General features: G+C 38.0%; 1 protein-coding gene across 2 annotated transcripts in view; it reads left to right on the top strand.

The window, feature by feature from the left end:
* Positions 1-20,120, top strand: part of LOC126248318 (protein inturned) — a 267,846-nt gene extending 247,726 nt beyond the window's left edge. Inside the window, exons 20-22 of one of the 2 annotated variants that reach the window (XM_049949204.1) lie at positions 3,186-3,372; positions 5,518-5,663; positions 19,861-20,120. In XM_049949204.1, the coding sequence (XP_049805161.1) occupies positions 3,186-3,372; positions 5,518-5,663; positions 19,861-19,972 (445 nt within the window). In that variant the 3' untranslated portion in view covers positions 19,973-20,120. The remainder of the gene's footprint in view (positions 1-3,185; positions 3,373-5,517; positions 5,664-19,860) is intronic. The other variant, XM_049949205.1, reaches the window with a different exon arrangement.
* Positions 20,121-21,670: the final 1,550 nt, after the last annotated feature.

Here is a 21,670-nt window from a genome sequence, read left to right on the forward strand (position 1 = left end):
ACCACATTTGAGGTTATATTCAGTATTAGCGGGGACAATACCAAAATTTTACCAATACAATTTCTATTAGACATTATTGACCTAGAGTGCATTTAGAGAATATAGCCCACGAATAAATCACTGCATCTGTTATTAAACATGGCATTATATGAAACTTCCTGGCAGATTAAAACTATGCCAGACCAAGACCCAAACTCAGGACCTTTGCCATGCGTGGGCAAGTGCTACCCAAGCACGACTCACAACCTGTTCTCACAGCTTTACTTCCACCAATACCTCATCTCCTACCATACAAATTTCACAGAAGCTCTCCTGCAAACCTTGCAAGATGAGCACATCTGGAAGAAAGGATATTGCAGAGATATTGCTTAGCCACAGCCTGGGGGACCTGGGGGATTGTTTCTGGAAAGAATCTTCACTCTGCAGCAGTGTGTGTCCCAATATGAAACTTCCTGGCAGATTAAAACTGTGTGCCGCACCGAGACTTGAACTTGGGACCTTTTTCTTTTGTAGGCAAGTGCTGTAAAAACTGAGCTACCTTAGCACAATTTATGACCCATCCTCACAGCTTTACTTCCACCAGCACAACATCTCCTACCTTCTAAACTTCACAGAAGCTCTCCTGTGAAGCTTGTAACACAAGCACTCCCAGAAGAAGGGATACTGTGGAGATATGGCTTACCTACAGTCTATGGGACTGTTTCCAGAATAAATTTCCACTCTGCAGTGGAGTGTGTGCTGATAAGAAATTTCTTGGCAGACTCAGTTGGTAGAGGACTTGCTTGCAAAAGGCAAAGGTCCCTAGTTTGTGTATCTGTCAGTTTTAATCTGTCAGGAAGTTTCATATTGGTGCACACACCACTACAGAGTGAAATTTCATATTGGAAACAATCCCCCAGGCTGTGGCTAATCCAGTCTTGCCAGGTTCACAGGAGAGATTCTGTGATGTTTGGAAGATAGGAGATGAGGTATTGGTGGAAGTAAAGCTGTGAGGTTGTGTCGTGAGTAGTGCTTGGGTAGCTCAGTTGGTAGATAACTTGCCCGCAAAAGGCAAAGGTCCTGAGTTTGAGTCTCATTCCGGCACACAGTTTTAATCTACCAGGAAATTTCATGTCAGCACACACTCAGCTGCAGAGTGAAAATTCATTCTGATGGTACTATGTGCTTAAATGCTTGAAATGGTGTCATATTGACCTTCCCAGAAGACTGGTGACATTAATATCTAAACAAACTGTAGAATTCACAATCTTGATCACATTTTAATTTATCTAAACTGATTACTGATTTCAGCTTTACGCCCAACATCAGGTCTTAAAAAGACAGCAGCACTGATAAGGACAGATGATGAAAATGTCTGATTAGTGTATTAAGCAAACTTTGATTCTTATCTTCACTCACATTATTTCACATTCTGTCTCTCTATTTATCTCATTAGATATTATGCACCACTGCTGTTGTTGTCCTGCCTCTCCTTGTAATCTGAATTAAACATTCAGCATTAGTACAACATGTACCTCAGCAGTGCCCAGTGTATTCAGTAGCTACCAGTGAAGTTGCTTCCATATTACTAACACTCCCCCCCCCCCCCCCCACACACACACACACACACAGAGCAAACATACTGGGTCTACAGTGGATTTCCTTTTGGACCAGTCTGCCATTTTCCTAGGAGACTCTTGTCAGTCTTGTAACATAGGAGCTTCAAGGAACAAGCAACCACTCCCTCTGTTTAAATGTGAACCTCACATGAAGATATTAGCCCCAGTCCTAACATATGAGCAAATGTCCACCACATCTGTTGTTAGGGGGTGAAGGGATAGCCATACAGCCAATACATGCATTTTTCCCCCACATAGATGCCTACAACCTTCCATTGTCTGTCATTCAATCTCAGGTGAAATGGAGTACTCAGGTCATTTATATTGGAAGGTAAAGTGGTGTCAGTGATCCCAGGCAACACTGGTGGCATGACAGGTGCCATAGACATCACTCCAGTGGTCCTTTTGCTCCTGCAGATTGAAGCAGCCACCTGAAGCCTCTTGACTGCAGCCAACATAGCCTCTATCTTTTTACAAACTGTGGCCAATTCCCCTTGCATCCACACATGACATTTGTAGTCCCTACTCATCTTCCATTAATAGATACAACTAATTAAACAAGTGAAAGATTTGGAAATGCATAAAGCTGTTCTGTTTAATAGTCTGAAAAACTGAGAGGCAATATTTATGACTAAATCCGACCGAACTACTATTTGCTTCTAACGTCTAATGCACATCACTAACTTCCATAAAATATACAAAAAAGTAAATAAATAAAAAGTTATATTGAAGACAGACAGAAAAGAAATTGTTAATGTACACTTCCAGAAAGAAGTGAATAATAAAATGGCCAAATTGCGCTCTCTGTGCAAACTACATGCATTGGCTACTGTTTGTTGTTCACTGCTCAAGCATTGATGCAGAAGCCAGGTACTGAATTATGTTTTGTCAAAGGGTATGGACTTAACATTCTGCATGGATGATGAATGTGTCACTTCTATAAAATCAGTTTACAGATTGTGGAATGTGTGTATGGTAGTGTGCTTTCCACTTACTGTTGAGCAAGCTGAAATAGAGAATAATGCTGAAGTTTAGTAATGGATATGATCATCTTTTCACCAGACGTACTATTTGTTGTTAGTTATAAATTCTTTATGGTGTTAACCCAATATTCAAGGAAAATGCTTTTAATTTAACTTTAGTAATAAGTTCTGTGTGTGTCAGATGTTTTGTGTCATTAAGGAATTCCTTTCTAAACAACCTTCAGTTTTATTAAACTATTTTTGTCGTGAAGTATTTCACTTTCATACTAGTATGTGTCATTGAATTAAACCTTGTGTTCATAAGTGTGTTGTGAACCTCTTGTCAGTCTGCTTACTTGTTTGAAGTAAAACACACAAATTATTAGTGACTGAACACTGCTTATTACTCTTAATACATGCTTTTAGTGTAAAAGACTCCATGAACTAATTACTGTGCCAGAAAGCATCATTAAATGAGATACTTTAATGAGCTGTTTATTTAGAAAATCTGGTGTTGATATGAATCAGAATTTTGATGTTAAATGTTTTCGGAAGACTGAGGTGCATGTCTGTAATGGAATAAATGTAAGATTTATTGTAATATTTGTTTTTTCTTTTCTTCCAGACTAACTACAGGAGATGATAATGTGTTGTTCCATTATGTTGATCTTAACATCTGTGAAGGTGTTCTCTTATCGCCTTCAGTTTTCAGTGAACAAATGCAATCACAAAAGATGCAGGAGATTCTCACAAACTTTAAACTCAGCAGCCAAGCTATCCACAAACTTCTACAAAACACTGTTTCATTCAAGGTATTGTTTTTGTTGTGTGTACTTTTTAACTATGTGTATGATATATTACCAAATGGAACACATTTAAGAAATCCAAAGACATATAAAAGTTTTGAGAAGTTACATGATTTTCTAAAATATATAAAAATATTTAGAGCATTTTCAAACTTAAAGAAAGCTTTTGACAGTGTTTATTGGAATACACTCTGAAATTCTGAAGATAGCAGGGATAAGTACAGGAAGTGAAATGTTAGATGTAACTTGTATGGAATGGATAGTTTCTTGAAAAGAAATTATAAGATGAAGATAAACAAAAGTGAACCGAAGGAAAAAGAATCTACTAAAGTTAAGTCAAGTGATGCAGAGGGAATTAGATAATGACATGAAACAGTAAAATCAGTTTGTGAACATTGCTGTCTGGGCAGCAAATTAACAAATGAAGCTCAAAGTAGAGAAGATATAGAATGTAAACTAGCAATAGCAAGAAACAGATTTCTGGAAAAAAGAAGTATTTTAATAGCTAATATAAATTTGCGTGTTAGCAAGACTTTTGTAAAAGTATTTGTTTGCAGTGTATCCTTATATGGAAGTAAAACATGGGCAGTGTGCAGTATAGATCAGAAGAGAATAGGACCTTTTGAAACGTGGTGCTGCAGAAGGATGTTGAAGGTTTGATGGATAGATTGAATAACTAATGAATAGCTCTTGAACTGAATGTGAGAAAAATAAAATTTGTGACACACTTGACTGTAGACTGAATGAGTTTATAGGATACTTGCTGAGGCATCAAGGAATCATCAGTTTGGTAATGTGGGAAGTGTAAACATTTTAGAGGGAGACCAAGGCTTTACACGGTAAGCAGGTTGTAGCGAATCTAGGTTGCAACAGCTATGCAGAGTTGAAGAAGCTCCCACAGGATATACTAATATAGAGTGCCACATCAGACCAGTCATTGGACCGAAGACCACAGCAACAACATGTAAAAATTACATATGAAAACTGTAGTTGCAGAAGTGAAAATAATGGTAAACATCAGTTACATCAAAAGTGGTTAAGGGATGGGAAAATCATTCAGAACTGGATTCTCACGGTTCCCATCAACCATGAACTCAGTGTGTCGTGTTTCATAATATTATTTGAGTAAAATAATTTGTTTTGATATAACTAAACAAAGGAAACTCCAGACTGGAATATCAACAGTGTAAGGAAAAGATCAATTGCTAGTTATTGTATGGCACATTAAGTTGCAGACAGGCACAACTAGAAGACTTCATCAGAAAAGGAAACACACACACACACACACACACACACACACACACACACACACACACACATTCATTCACATAATCAGTCACGTGCCACACACATGTGACTGTCATCTCTGGCAGCTCTGACCTGGATGGAACTGTCACTTTTGGCAGTCCAGTCCCTGCACACACTGCCAGACAGTGCTCTTCTCTCCCTCCATCTGTACACTGCTATCCCTTCCTTTCCCTCACCCCCTCCAGATTGCTGCTTCCATTCTATGTGACAACTGCGTTTCAATCTGAGCTGCTGAAGATGGTGGTCATGTGCGTGTGAGGTGCTTGTTTGTGTGAATCAATATGTGTGTGTTTCCTTTTCTAATGAAGGCAGTGGCTGAAAGCTATATGTGTAAGTATCTTTTAGTTGCGCATGTCTGCAACTTAATGTGTCATCTTTACAGTAAATAGCAATCTGTCTTTTCCTTACATCGTTATTCTGATATAATTTTGTTACACTGGTATTCATACCTAAGTAGCTTCCTAAAAGCCTAAACTGGTAACTTCAAACAATATATACAGATGCACAGCATAAAACCACACTTTGCAGGTAGCTAATCAAGTATTTCTCCTGCTGCATAACAGGCAATTGTGATCCACAAACTTACATTTGAACTATCACTGACAGTAAGTAATTTTTCCAAGATTTGTGTAATTGCAATAGGCACAGAATTCTCTTGCTTCAGGAGTGGTTAAAATTTGTTTGTATATCATACACACACAGTTATCAGTCTGTAGCATCTGTCTTCAGTAAAAATATATTTTTGTACTCACACATGTACTATCAATTTGTATTCAGTTACTTTTCCAAGTGGACATGGTTATGGAAATTTAGTGATTTTTTTCCATGTTATCTGTGCTTCAGAAACTCATGAATCAGGAAATAAACAAGGCCATCATAAACAAAGCATTGGTTGCTATTAAAGAATGTGGCATGTTGTTTGAGATGAACATGCAGCAGTCACAAAATGGAAGAAAATCAGCGTCCACAATGACATACTGGGTTGTAGGGTGAGTAACATAGAATCCATTCTTACTGCTTTCTCCTGTCTGTATTAAGATTCACGCAGTCAAACGATCAACATCATTATTTTCCAATATTTAACATCTTGGGGAAAATGTTCTCAATTTTCAAGCCATGTCAATTAAGATAACATCCTAGCACTTTCATTAGCACTCACTGTCATTTCCCTCAGCAGTTAAAACTTTTGACTGTCAGGATAAGGAGGGTGTCCACTTTATATATGCAAGTTAGCAGAATCCAGAAAGTTCTCGAAGCGGGTCAAATTATTGCATGTGTGGGCAGCCTATCACAGCACTGTTCTGTCCCGGGCATGACACCTTCAGCAGGCATGATGGAGCAACACCATACTTGAAACTGCCACGCCTATAGACCTTCAGCTGTCAAGAAATTTTCTGTGTTTACATTCAGTGTCTGAAGCCCATCCCCATGCCCTACTCCTATTCTCTGTCAAAGTAATTGTACCATAATTAAACCTCAAAACCTTCTTTTATAGTTGTGCCACATTATGTAGCCACATGGACCAAGATCCTTGTCATGTCAAATATGTGATAGTGTCAGGGATGCAAACACCTTTAAATCTCAGGATGACATGTGCAGGACGATGGGTTGCTTACTGATGATGCCAGTCCCCTTGGTGTTTGTGGAATTAGAAGAGTTCAGTTAGCCATAACAGCCTTTATCCAGTAAGACGCTTTTAAAGAGCTTGGTGACAGCGACTTGGTGACATATGTAGACCCTCAGGCAAAAGTTGCTACCTCAATACAGTGCAAGGCAAAATGCACGGTCCACAGCAGTGTAGTACACAGTGTGAGTGAGTGTTGCGTCAGCAAAGTGGCAGCATTTGTGTTAGCACTGAGTCACAACACTGACATCAGGTATCTGGCAGGTGGCAGGTACATGTGCTGGACAGCCAGATGTACCCAGAGGTCATTCAGGTACACACCCTGCTGGTGTGCAGACGTCTGAACCTGGCACTCCTTGGAGAAGCCCAGAGACCATATGAAGGCATTGTAGTGCTGGTCTCCTCTTGGTGGCTCTGGCTCAGACCCTATAAACATCAGGTCTAGCAACAGCTGGTAGACCAGCAGCTAGTAGATATCACAGCTTGGTGTAATAGAAGCTAATTGGCCAATATGGGATCAACGGCATGTGTGGAGTATGTCTTGGCATTAGCAGTAGTCTAGGACAAGGTACTTCAAGGGTCTGAGTTGCTCTGTCCAGCACTGGTCATGTAGGTGACAAAGGCAGCGGAGTGTGGGGCCACGGGATGAGGAAATTCAGCTCACCACAGCAGCGGGCTGGGGTTCTTGCACCGTGCTATGCCAGCAATATTCCAGTCACAGCAACAAGGTTTCGTAGGTAACTTGGTTGCCCACCTCTCCATTTGTTGTGAAGTCTGCACAGAAGGGTGTAATCACAACACTCACCCCCAATAGGAAGATTTTATCACCGAACTTGAGGTGCTGCTAAACTTGTTAATTATATAAAATAACATAGTACTCTTTACACTGTCATGCACTCTTCTTTGCAATTTCTGCACTTACTGTCTTTTCTTTTTTGTTCAATCAGTCACATGATATACGGAGATAGGTACATCCATAATTGGTCAAACCTAAGGGGTGACCCATTGAGTCGGTAGGTAATCTGGACTGGAAGTTTGGTATGGTGGATGATTCTCCCCTGTTGATAGTCATAGGCTGTATAAGTGAGGACCAGGATTAAATTTGCACCTGAAGGTGATATTCCTGTGATCATGACCTAGCACTAGGGCTGAATATGTGGGAACATCTGTTCTGCACTTATGCACTCCTTCTGTGCAGCTATAGGCTCTTTGAGAGAGCCAAATGTGGTGAGATCTAAGGTATTTTCAGGAAGGTCAGGTTCCTAGCTGGCAGTATTTGTAGAGAATTATTGGTCAAATACAGTAGTGTGTGTGTTAGGAACAGAGCCATAGCCCAAGTTACTGTTGCTGGAATTGGACAAGTCAGTCCCAAGATGCTCCACTTTGTACTACATCTATATCTACATCTACATCCCTACTCCACAAGCCACCTGATGGTGTGTGGCGGAGGGTACCTTCAGTACCTCTATCGGTTCTCCCTTCTATTCCAGTCTCGTACTGTTCGCGGAAAGAAAGATTGTCAGTACGCCTCTGTGCAGGCTCTAATCTTTCTGATTTTATCCTCATGGTCTCTTCGCAAGTTATACGTAGGAGGAAGCAATATACTGCTTGACTCCTCGGTGAAGGTATGTTCTCAAAACTTCAGCAAAAGCCCGTACCGAGCTACTGAGTGTCTCTCTTGCAGTCGTCCACTGAAGTTTCTCTGTCATCTCCGTAATGCTTTCACAATTACTAAATGATCCTGTAACGAAGTGCGCTGCTCTCCGTTTGATCTTCTCTATCTCTTCTATAAACCCTATCTGGTATGGATCCCACACCGCTGAGCAGTATTCAAGCAGTGGGCGAACAAGTGTACTGTAACCTACTTCCTTTGTTTTCGGACTGCATTTCCTTAGGATTCTTCCAATGAATCTCAGTCTGGCATCTGCTTTACCGATGATTAATTTTATATGGTCATTCCATTTTAAATCACTCCTAATGCCTACAACCAGGTAATTTATGGAATTAACTGCTTCCAGTTGCTGACCTGCTATATTGTAGCTAAATGATAAATGATCTTTCTTTCTATGTATTTGCAGCTCATTACATTTGTCTACATTGAGATTCAATTGCCATTCCCTGCACCATGCGTCAATTCGTTGCAGATCCTCCAGCATTTCAGTACAATTTTCCATTATTACGACCTCTCGATATACTACAGCATCATCCAAAAAAAGCCTCAGTGAACTTCCAGTGATATCCACAAGATCATTTATATATATTGTGAATAGCAACAGTCCTACGACACTCCCCTGCAGCACACCTGAAATCACTCTTACTTCGGAAGACTTCGGGAGTATCCCGCTGTGGCTTAGTTCAAAGCATTCTGTTCACTTCGAACTTCCCTGCTCATAGTAGGTGATGATAACTACCACTGGGTCATATACAGAGTATGCCCAGTGAGGTCATGCCTTCAGGAAATACTGTTCGTTGGTATTCTTCTGCAGCTGTTCTCCGGATAACAACTCTTTCTCTTTTGTATTCATGATAGTTTGGACTTTCGTAACATGTGTAATGCCAAACCATGTGTCAGCTGCAAGTTACTTCTCTCCCATTGTTCTGTCTAAATCTACAACACCAAAATATTCGTAACTATACTTGACTCATACACAAATAAATAAATAAACAAATTCCATCTCCTGTCTCTGAAGTTCATTATGAAACAGTCTCCCAAATTACTACACTAATGAGACAAATCAATTCAAATAAACAACATGCGTGATATCTCCGCAAATAACTGTTCACATACCACAAGAATGAAATTTATTCACACGTTATAACTTCCAAATTAACTTGTTATGGAAAACATCTGACCATCAGTCTGCAACCATACAGTGGTATGGTCACCCTCAACACTCCATGACTTTGGTACAGTCAAGCAAAATACATATACATATAAACGGAACAACCCACTTGTACAATTATGTATGTAAAAATAAATAAGAAAATAAATACACCAGACCGTCATCTCCACATTGACTTAACACTGAGTTTAAACGCATATGACAAGGTATGCATAGTCTGCTTTACCTGTTGCTGTGCCTTCCCCCTTTTATGAGACTGGCACCATTAATGACAGTAAAGAGTCTGACGGGCCCCTAAAGGGATAGAGATGACCAATGTGGACAGCTGTAGTTTGACCAGGAAGGTGTAGCTTCATATGCTCTGGTGACATCGTGTCAATCATTTGATATAGGCTGTGATAATGAGTGAGAATTTCTGTGTCTATTGCTTCAGGGTGTTTGGTGTCATTAACATCATCCATTGTTCTTTATAGTATTCAGGTTGCTTCACATTCCATTGTCCCATCCATTTCTGACATTCAAGGAATTTTGAATTGGCTTTCTGAATTTGATTCCATACCTCTTGTAAAGTTTTTGCAGAATCCCATACTGACACTCTATTCTCCCCTGCTTTTTTTGCTTCACTGCCTCGAATGGCGGTGGCATTTTCCACACATATACTACCTAATACCCTGATAGTCCTGCTCTTTTGTGAATCTTAGAAGTATATGTTTCAACAACACGTTTTAACAGTCTATTCCAATTATTATTATGATTATTTTCATAATGACGTACCATCTTCCATATTCTCTGATGAAATTGCGCTGTTCTCCCATTGGACTGTAGATGTAACATACTTGCCCTTAACTTATGAATAAGCAATAAATGACAACGCTATTTCATTAACTCAAACATGAAATTGGTGGCACATGGTACATAGTTCATCATACACTGCTTCACATCCTGTTTATGCCTTTGCCACCAGTACAGTTCGGCCATGTGCTGTTCCGTGTTTTTTCATCCCTCCTCTCCTATTAATACATGAATACATGATTGTCTCAATACCTCCTTCCTTCCTCCCACTGCATGGTTGGAACCACTTACATCAGGTCCAAGTTCTCCCCCCCCCCCTTTTTTTTTTAAAACCTCCTCTTTGTAACATACCAGTCTTTCCACTGAGGTCATCTGAATTCCCATGATTCTTGTTAGGTTGTTGGATTACTTTAAAGTCAAACTCATTAAGTTTAAATGCCCAACATGTTCATCTGCTTGGTGATCTTTCAACACTAATAGCCACTTTAATGTTGCATGATCTACTCTTACTTATTTCCCACCATATAAATAACATCAGAAGTGTGGTATACTATACATGAGGCTCAACATTTCCTTCTACATAGTAGAATAATTACTTTCCACTGTATTTAATTGACATGAGGCATAGGCCACCAGTTGCTTTGCTCCGTTTGCTTCTTGACCCTATACACAGCTGAGTGCATGATTGCTTGTATCACCTGACAAGATGAATTCTTTCCTATAGCTTGGAAAAATCAGCACCAGACCAGTTGCCAACAATTCTTTTAATTTACCAAACAGATCTTCGCACTCTTAACATCCAAAGAAATTTTACTCATTTTTTTTCAATAAGTGAGTGAGAAGTTGCTCTATTTCTGCAAATTTCAGAACAAACTTTCTACAACAATTTGCTAAACCCAAAAAAAGACTCCTTCTCCGTACAGTGCATTGTAAAATCCAGCATGGCCTTTATTAAGCTACGATCTGTCTGAACTCCATAATGACTATTCACATGTCCTAAATATCATACTTCCTGTAATGGAAAATGAAACTTCTCCATACTGTATTTGGTGCACTGCACATAACCTCTTAAATGCCTCCTGTAGCCATAACACATGTTCTTCTATATCCAATGCAATGACAGTCGTGTCATCAAAATATGCCCTACCCTGCTTTCATTTTAACCCTCGTAAAACTCCATCTACCAAATGCGGAAATGTGGCTGGTGTATTCTGTAACTGAAATGTGGCTGGTGTATTCTGTAACCTAAATGGCACACAATGATATTGGCAATGTTCCGAAAGATCTGTAAGTGCTGTTTTTGGCTGTTCGTCTGGTGCCACTTTCCAACTGATGATAGCCACTCCACAGAGCCATGGTGGGAAAATATCCCCACTGCCCCAAATTTTCCAATGTTTCTGTTATATTTTGGATTGGACAAGCATGCATAATCATACAGTTATTAGGATATCTGTAATTACAGCAAAAATGATAAGCTTTGATTCTGTCCATACTCTTCTTTATAACATCCACCTCTGGTGCTCCCCAGGGGCTGGCACTGTCCTCAATAATACTATCCCATAACTGTTAATTAATAAACTCCTTCATCACCAGTTGTTGGTATTAGAGGTATGTGGTATGGTTTACTATATGCAAGTTGCTCATTCCCAGTTGAGATTCTATGCTGTGTCACTGGGGTCACTGGCAAAGACCCATGTTGATTAATTAGGTCCTCAAACTCTAACAACTGGCCCATTGCTAATTTTTCTGTTCATTCCAGATGTTTTACTTTCTCATTTAATGCAGTTAAAGTGGTGACTTGCGTTTGCTTAGGGTCTGAGTTTGTCCTACCCAGATCATTTTCCTCCAAAACCTCCAAATTGGTGACTAACAACCCTTTAGACATGTCCATGTCTTCTGTCTCAAAGTAATATATTGTGACAGGCTCTAGCTGGTAACCATCCATCTCCTGTATGTGTCCAACACTCTTGCATACAAAACATCATATTTTATCCAACTCATCATTCTCTTTTAGTGGCACAACCACACACAATATGTTTTCTGGCAAATGCTAACCCTCAGTGGTTTTCCTATACCTTGTGGTACTTTATTGTGCAAATTTATCTTTAGTGGCCTTCCATACAGTGTAATTGGTTCCACTGTCGTGAGAGATGAACCTTGTGGTTGTGTGGCAGTGTTCAGTGGCAGCAATTTCCCCATAGAGGCCACTATATGCTGTCCAAGGTCAATTTTAGGGTGATTTTTCCTATAGGAAATCTATGGTTAGATTGTGCAGTAACCGTCACCTACCTGAGGCCAACTTCCATGCACCCCTAGAAATGCTTTGCCCGTATCCGAAAATTTAGTCTCACTGATCCCAGTAAGTGTACATAACTACCATCCACCCCATGCAGCTCATGTTGTGGTGGGTTCATTAAGCCTCTTTCCTATGATGTCAAAACATTCGACAGATACATGGGCACCTGTGCCCAGTAGAAAATTACATCCCCTTCCAGCCAATTAACCAAAATTCTGCTTCTGCACATGTTTTAAGCATGCTAAAATTTATTGGAAGCTCCACTCAGTGCCCCTGGAGGCCTCATTGTCATTTAACAGCAGCTTACCATTCCCATTCTTTGTCCTTCTGTCATGTCCCCTATTATGGCTACAGTCTCATATCTGATGCCCTACTCTTTCACATTTCCTACACTGCAGCTGACGGCAGTCTCCTTGTATGTGGCCTGACTACTCACAAGGGTCACACCTGACTTCTGTGGGACTGGGTTGCTGCATCTATCTCCTCCAAATCTGTTACTATACTTATTGCTCCAACTATGTCTTTATGAAACTCTGCCCGTACCTTTTATGATACATCTGGTGAGAATCCCCACAAAAATGCACCCTGTTCTGCTTCCTGCCAAAGGACCTTATTAGTGTCATTACTCCTCATCAACTTACATATTGACCTTAAGCTTCTTTATCCTGTCCACAAAACTCTCAATGGACTAGCCCTGTTTCTGTGATTTAATTGCTCTTGGTAATATCTACAGTTATTTTTCTTCCAGTATTGCTATAGCAAGCTTGTCCTCAGAACTTCAAATGTCTGAGCATTGCTTAACTCCTCATGATACATCACATACATTTTCGTCACACACGAACTGTAACTTTGCTTTATGTAAGAATTGTTCCTCTGACCAACACCCCAGCTTTGGGCTGTCAACAGGTTTTCCAGAAATATTAATGCATCCTCTCTTGCTTAAAGAAAAAAAGCTTGGTCGAAATCTAATTGTGAGACAGTCGTTTTGTTGTGCCTTTCTGCAACTCAGCATCTCCACTATATGGTGAGGGGTCACTATCTGTTATATTGTTACTGAACAACCTCCTAAATTCTGTCAGTGGACTTCATGTTCACTCCAGTAATAAAATAGTAGTGTGCCCATTATTAAACTTGCAGCATTTCAGTGATGATTTACAACAAATTGTGCAGAATTGATTTTGTTGCTTTTGCTGATTCAGGCAGTTTCACAGCAGCAGGCAATTACTTGCATCCTTCTGCATCTGACACTTGAAAAAAGACAACAGAAACACAGAATCTCATTCTGTCTGTGGTGTCATCATACAATATGTTGGTCATTCTTCCATCAATAGTTTTGCTGATGAATTTTTTGTGGTCATAATCAATTTTTAGGAATAAAACAAATTTATCATATAACACAAAAGACACAATAGTCGTGAAGTTACTGTGGGCAGCAAAGCTGATTTAGGTCTGATTTTTATAATTTCATTGTACCCATTGTAAAATAAGTTTATAATGATGAAAAGTAAAAGTTTCATTGTGTATGGAAGTCACAATTTTTATTTATTTTGTGAGCGACACATTATGGCAAATAATTGTCATCATCAAATGTGTTTGCTCACTTTATTGTGAAATCCTTAAGTGTGCTGCTTGCTGTGTATGAGCTGCTGCTTCATTGTGGTGATTGTACTGTAATCTAAATACACGAACAATTTTACCAATACTTATATATCTAGTTCCGTAGCTAGTGTCAAATGTGAATGTATTGTACATATGATACTTTGCAGTGAACTGTGTAAGTGAAAAGTGTGAGTTCCTATGTAAGAAGCAGCTCATAATTTTGTAGATTCAATTACTTTCCCATTTGCCAGTATATATAGGACAATGAACATCATACGTTTTGCACGTTTAGATTACAGTAAAGTCACCATTACAATGCAGCAACTCACAAACACCCCATCAAGCATGACACTTAAGACACCATCAGACCATAATAAAACACACTTTACAATGGGAATTATTTCTGAGAATGTATTGTGCATAAGTAAAATTAAATAAAAATTGCAACTGGAAGCAGGAATTTTTTAATAAGTACTGTGCACTGTGAAATTAACTTTCCATATTAAGATTAAAGGAAACCACTCACTGGAAAGCAGAAACACTAAGTTGTTGATATGCACACAAAAAACAAAGAAAACTTGCTGTCTTGTGGATTTTATCATTTGACAAGCTAGAGCAAAATAACACATGCACACAAGCATGCGTGCATGAATGCAGACACATGCTTATGTCCTACATGGTGCCAGCTAGACTCAAGTAATAATGCTCTGTCAAATTCTTCTCACATTATATCTCCCATATATCTTCACCTACTTCCTCTTCTCTTTCTGTAATATTTTCTTCAAGTTTGTTCCTTTATACAGACCCCAGTGCACAGGATGTTTGACTATTAAAGGTACAAATAAAAAAGTTTAACTAATATAATGTATGCACAAATGCAGTCATGCTAATATTACAACACTGTTAATGTTTAAGGTTACGTGTATTTTGAAACACCACAAGTGAGGCATAAATTACATAGAGAGAAACTGGGGTTGTTTGATTTTATCATCATTCCAGATAATTAAGTACTGGTAAATAGTATTTTGACAGCAAGTGTATTAGATGTGGCTCACCAGTACTGTGGTCTCTCATCTGCAGCTCATGTTCTAGTGACTAGTGTTGCTGCCTCTGGATCATGGGTTCCTGGGTTCGATTCCCAGCTGGGTTGGGGATTTTATCTGCCCGGGGACTGGGTGTTTGTGTTGCCCTCATCATTTCATCATCATTTATGACAGTGGCTAGATTGGATTGTATTAAAATTGAACTGTGTACAAATTGGGTCTTTGTACGGGTGCTGATGCCCGTGCAGTTGAGTGCCCCACAAACCAAACATCATCATCACTGTGGTCTCTCAGGTCTCTCGACTTGTACCTGTTGGATTTTTTTGTGTGGGGAGGTTTAAAAGCTTTTGTGTATTCCAGCCCTGTCGATATTGCCAATGAACTCTGGGATCGCATTGGGGATGGTTGTCAGTACAATTGGAACACATCTGGGATTTTTGAATGTATACAGGCAATAATGAGGAAACATGCTGAAACCTGCCTGCTCATGAAAGGTGGTCATGTAAAACACTTGTTGTAATGTGTTTATTCTCAAGTACATATCCGCAGTTTGATTCTTCAGGAACCCTGTTATAAGTTGTTCATGCACTCAATCTTACCGTTGGTTTCCAAACCTATATTTATCAGTGTTATTTGTATTTTACATCCCCTTTCATTTATACATATAATAGCCAAACACCCTGAATATTCTTTCCACGTTCCTTGCTTCCTTCTTTGCTTAGTACTGGCTTGCTGACTGAGCTCTTGCTATTCGTACAGCAGCTTCTCTTTTCTCCAAAGGTCTCATTAATTTTGCTACGTGAGGCATTTATCTTTCGCCTAGTTATGCATGCTTCTACAGCTTTCCATTTGTCCTCTAGCTATCCCATCTTAGCCACTTTATGCTTTCTATCAGTCTCAGTTTTAGATGCCTGTATTTCCTTTCAATTGTTTCATGTGCAGCATTTTTATATTTTCCTCTTTCATCAAATACCTTCAATATCTCCTGTATTATTTAGGCATTTCTGCTAGGCCTTGTGTTTCTAGCTGTGTGATATTTTGTTGCCTTCCATATTCCATCTGTCAAAGCTTCCCATTTGTCTTCTATTGTATTCCTTTCCCCTGTTTTGCTATAATGTTGCCTAATGCTCCCTCTGAAGTTATTACAAGTGCCAACTACATTAAACCAACATATATTACTATGATGCAAATATGTATTTTTCCAAAAGCACATTTAGTTTATTTAAGTACTCTTAGAGTTACAGAATTCATTTATATATGGCATTACTTTGTTTCATCATTGTTTTTACAAATTACACCAGACCCAAGAGCAATTCATATCCTCAGTCTCACATTAGCTTATTGTGGTGGTTTTACTTAATACAGCAAATCTCTTTTCTGTACAACTGTATCCTCATACCTTCTACATCATCACAACTTTCTGTGCCTGTACAATTAATATCCTTAAATCTCCAGCTTCATCAGTACTTCATAACTTCATCAATATTTTCTCTCTGTCACAAACTCCATACATCATCATTATTAACCAAAAACTTTAAAACTCTCATACACCCTTAAAATCATCAGGTTCCTAGCACCATCAGTGCGTCCACCTTCATAAATATGTCACCAACTAACAACAGTATACAAGGTAAAAACAGTTCTTCAGCTTATTCAATGAAGCATCCTAATCCCAATTGATAAATATTATACAAATGTTAGTATTTTCTTAAAATTGTTCAGTGAAAGTGTTCTACAAGATATTTGTAAAATGTGTTACAACAAAATATCATGAGATTAACTAACTGTACCGTGTGTTTGCCATAGGATTAACAGTGTAAAACATTGCAAAACATTTATATTTAGTACCGAGTGCAATTTTAGTCACAAAATATCCTTTGGGGTCAGTTGACTGGTAACATTTTTATAGACAGTGCACAGGTTGAAACAATTAATGTGTACCAAATTGTTAATGGACTGTCTGATAATGGTGCTCAATTAATGGAAATAAACACAATACTCTTAGTAACATCTCAGGTGTGAAAAGACTTCCAAGGAGTTCTTCCAACTCTGTTTATGAACAAAATACTTCCTATAAACTATGTATATTATCACAATGGAAAAACTGCATGGCTTCAAACATTCATATTATCATCATAGAGAATCTTTCACCATACAGCTCTGAGGCATATTCATACAATGCTGTGAGGCTTATTAATGAAACAGGGCACATCGTTTTAAGACTAAGTTAAACAAGATAGTACGGTATGTAGTATATATGTGGAAAGAGACTTCAATGTGAAATTTAATATATTACACACTAAATTTGTGTCAGTATTTGAAAGTTATCTACAAAATCCATTAAAAACAAGAAAAAGGAAAAAAATGAGTTAAGCTATAGTTAACTAGGGTCAAAATATCATGTAGGGGAAACAAGAAATTTCCAAAATAGCCAGAATAGGGGAAGATGCAAGGTTATTTGCATTTTGTAAAAGATACTGTAATATTTTAAGTTATTGAAATTTCCAGAGATATGCACATCTTCATACGAGTTAATAATGCAGACAATAATATTAAAACTACATGGGATATTGTGAAAGAGGAGGCAGCATAACCAGTCAGTGTACAAGATGCCTCAACAATAACACTAAATGACAATGTTTTGACTGGTAATTCACAAGTTGCCATTATTTTTAACAATCAGTTTTTGTACGTAGCAGCAAATATAGAATTCAGTGGTTCAGTTGAAGAAGCAAGGAAATATATTAAAAATGGCATTCAATAAAACTTTAAGCAACTATAAGTGACACAAACATCCTCTACTGAAATTAATAGAATTAAAATACAGTACACCCATACTGAATCCACTTGGCAGATTGAGGATGAGGGCACCATGGGCCATTCAGCTTGGTTGTGGTTTTTAGGCAGTTTCTGGCATCAGGCAAGGTGAAAACCCAGCTTGTACCCACATCCTGCATCAGTTACACAATTTGCAAACATTTCAAAAATGTTCTCACAGTTTCACATGGGACAAAACTTCACACAGACGGATGGGGTACACAGATTCCTTCCCAGGGAAAAGAGGCAGTGATAGGAAGGGCATCAGAATGCAGAAAGTTGTGCTGAATGTTTCAAACAATGTTGGAAGGAAAGAAAATTTTTGTGACTGGGGAGAAATCATGAAGAGAATCCTACAAGGTCTGATTTTGTGTCCACTGTTATGCCTTATATATGTATATGACTTTCTACTCAACATTCATCAAGCAGAATTGGTACTTTTTGCTGACAATGCAAGTACTATAATAAATCCCATTTGAGGGAAAACAACAGAAGATATTGTTAATGATGTTTTTCAAGGAATTATTAAGGGGTTCTTTAAAAATAGACTTTCACTGAATTTTGAGAAAAAACACACAGCCATACCAAAAATGGATGTAGCACATTAACAGGAGTCAGTAAACAGGGTAGAATACTCCAAAGAGATGTATTTTTGATGTACATATTGGTGAAAACATGAACTGGAAGAAGCATGTTACTGAGCTGCTCAAATGATTAAGTTCAGCTACTTTTGCTGTTCATATAATTGCCAGTCATGGAAACAAACAAATAACCGTCTTGATATATTTTGTATATTTATATACAATAATGTCTTATGGAATAATTTTCTGGGTTAACTCATCACGCAGAAAGAAAGCACTGATAGTGCAAAAGCAGGCAGTAAGAATTATACATGGTGTTCACCTATGGTCATCATGAAGATGTACCTCTTCAAGCAGTTAGGCATTTTGGCTGCACCATCAGAATACATATATTTGCTAATGAAATTTGTCATAAATAATCCATCATAGTTTGAGAAGAATATTGAAGTTCATACCTACAACACTAGAGGGAAAAAGACCTTTATTACCCATTATTAAAATTGTCAGTGGCTCAGAAAGTAGTTCAAAATGTTGAAACAAAAATTTTTGATAATTTGCCTAATAACATAAAATGTATGATAGGTGGCAAAGCATGTTTTAAATCTAACCTTAAACCATTTCTCCATTGATGTGTTTTTACTTAAAAACTGGTAGTCTGTAATAAAAAAAATCTGTCTATGCAACAGTAGGACTAGAAAATAAAATTTTTATTAATGTTAACACTAATAATGTCTACATATCCTGTAAACTGACTCATTCAACGATGTTTAGATAAAAGAATCATTCAAACAAACTATTGAACATGTAACTAATTAGCTAACTAACCAACCAACAAACCAATCTGAGAAGATTCAAGTAGAGCATTAAAAACATTTCATGAAGAAATCACCTTAGTTAAGATCCCATCCCAGTTAAATTAAATCCAAAAGACTAATTAAAAAAAAAAAAAAAAAGATATACTGCAAAGCAACAATTCATATACACCCTTAGTACACGAAATTTTGGTGTTACATTCTGGGACATTAATTTATCATTTTCATCATAAATATTTGAAACGATGTTCAGAGGACATAACAGAAAACCTATAAACACATTTTTCCCCTAGACAGTGGCTGAAGACAGCCGCTATTGGCACATTTCTTGTTTATTGGTCTTTGCTTAAGTGAACTTTCTCTGACATGTATTGATTTCATCACAAAGCTTTTGAATCTCGTACAAATTTTTATATCTTTTCATACATCTCCTACTGCTGTGCTAATTGATGTTTTTAATTTAATATATTAATTTGCTTGTGTCACAAATAAATTCTGAGAATAGTCTTTAAATGTCATCTGCATTCTTTTAATCATGACAGTTCTAACTTGCTAGTTTTGTCACTTCAACTGAAAACTGTTCAGTTTTTTTCCCAGTATGTGTCAAGAACAATGAAAAGTGCTGAAAACAATACACTTTCAAGATGACCGCTGGATGCCACTAAGGCACATATTACGTTTTACAATAAAAGAGTGGCCCTTGACTGAAGACAGAATGTTCATATTGTATAACACTCTCTTAACATATTTTGTAAAAATAAATTTGTTTCTGTTTTCAGGAGGCTGTTTTTCACTCCTCATCCCCGAGAAGTTTATGTGTGTTATCAAGACTGTACATCGCAGAACATGGTGGAAATTGCATTCAGACTTGCACTTAGTGCTGCTGGTTGAATTGTGTGTGAATAGGGGTACATTGTACCAGCTACTGATCCACGGAAGTGCCTTACACATATTTAAAACCAACAGTTTTACAATTACTCAAAGGATTACATTTCATGAATGTTATATGTAAATAAAGGCTGTTTTGTGTAAAAAATAATTTATAAGCATTTTCAGTATAAAAAATAGTTACACTCCAGAGTGCCTCTAATGTTTGTTTCCAAATGCATACATGTAAATTCAATTTGCAGAAATTTGGAGACATTGGGCTGCTGAAAGTTTTGTAAAACCCACATTTCTCAATAGATAAGAAATTAGCATGTCTTCTGTATGCAACAAACTGATAATACGATTATTATTGTGATGTAAGACTCATTGCCAACATGCCACATATTTAATGCAGTTAATAATAAGTATAGCTGCCAACAAGTTGCCTGATTCACTGACTGGAAATGTCACTGTGGAGATCCTTGATTTCAGGAAGTCCATGAAGATGAGATATGTAGAAAGTATTTATTATGAACAAGAAGCATGTTAAGCACAGACAGAAAAACTCTTGAAATATATACCAGTGGATGTAAGTAATGTAATAAGGCTGTCCATAGAATGACAAATATGTGGAGGGTTGTATGTAGAACTCAGAAGTCTTTGTCCAGTCCACATACCAAGTAGAGGAACAATGTCAAGAATAAAAGTGAGCTCTTTGTGAAAACTGGACATACAATACATTGAAATTCTAAATGCTGATATCACATATAAAAGTCATTTCTGAATACAAAAAAAAGTATTTCCACATGTTCTCACATTTTTGCAGCTATTTGTAATGTTGTCAATGAGTGTCCTTCAAATACTACACACTGTTTAAAATACAAACACTGGTCAATACAGAACAGCTTGAGATTTGCACACTGAAAGAATATTGTACCAATGGACTGCAAAAGACACATTGACATTACAGGTATCTTTTGTTATACTGAGAAGAAGGGGGGCAGAGTCATTGATGAAGTGACCATTGAGATTGGTCTCATGGAGAATTATTTTCATGATAGTTCTTCCAATTATCCTAGTTGTATAATATGTTTCTAACATATATCTGTGATTAGAAGCATGATGGATCTCATAATTTTTGCTAGTTAACACCACCACAACAACCGTCAGAAGAGAAATTTCATTGAATACTCCCACAGACATTATAATCAGGGTATGGTTGTACAGATCATACATTCCAATTTGGATTTAACCATGTTTGCAGAATCCTGCCATGAGCATTTCCACTGAAAAGCCAAAGAAACTGGTACACATGCCTAATATCAAGTAGGGCACCTGTGAGCATGCAGAAGTGCCACAGCACAACATGGCATGGATTCGACTAATGTCTGAAGTAGTGCTGGAGGGAATTGACACAATCAATCCTGCAGGACTGCCCATAAATCCATAAGAGTACGAGGGGTTGTAGATGTCCTCTGAATAGCTCGTTGCAAGACATCCCAGATGTGCTCAATAATGTTCATGTCTGGGGGGTTTGGTGGCCAGCAGAAGTGTTAAAATCAGAAGAGAGTTCCTGGAGCCACTATGTAGCAATTCAGGAAATGTGAGATGACGCATTATCCTGCTGGAATTGCCCAAGAGTGTCATAATGCACAATGGACATGAATGGATGCAGGTGATCATGCAGGGTGCTTATGTACGTGTCACATGTCAGAGTCGTAT

The sequence above is a fragment of the Schistocerca nitens genome, chromosome 3 (genome assembly GCF_023898315.1).
Source record: "Schistocerca nitens isolate TAMUIC-IGC-003100 chromosome 3, iqSchNite1.1, whole genome shotgun sequence".
Classification (NCBI taxonomy): domain Eukaryota; kingdom Metazoa; phylum Arthropoda; class Insecta; order Orthoptera; family Acrididae; genus Schistocerca; species Schistocerca nitens.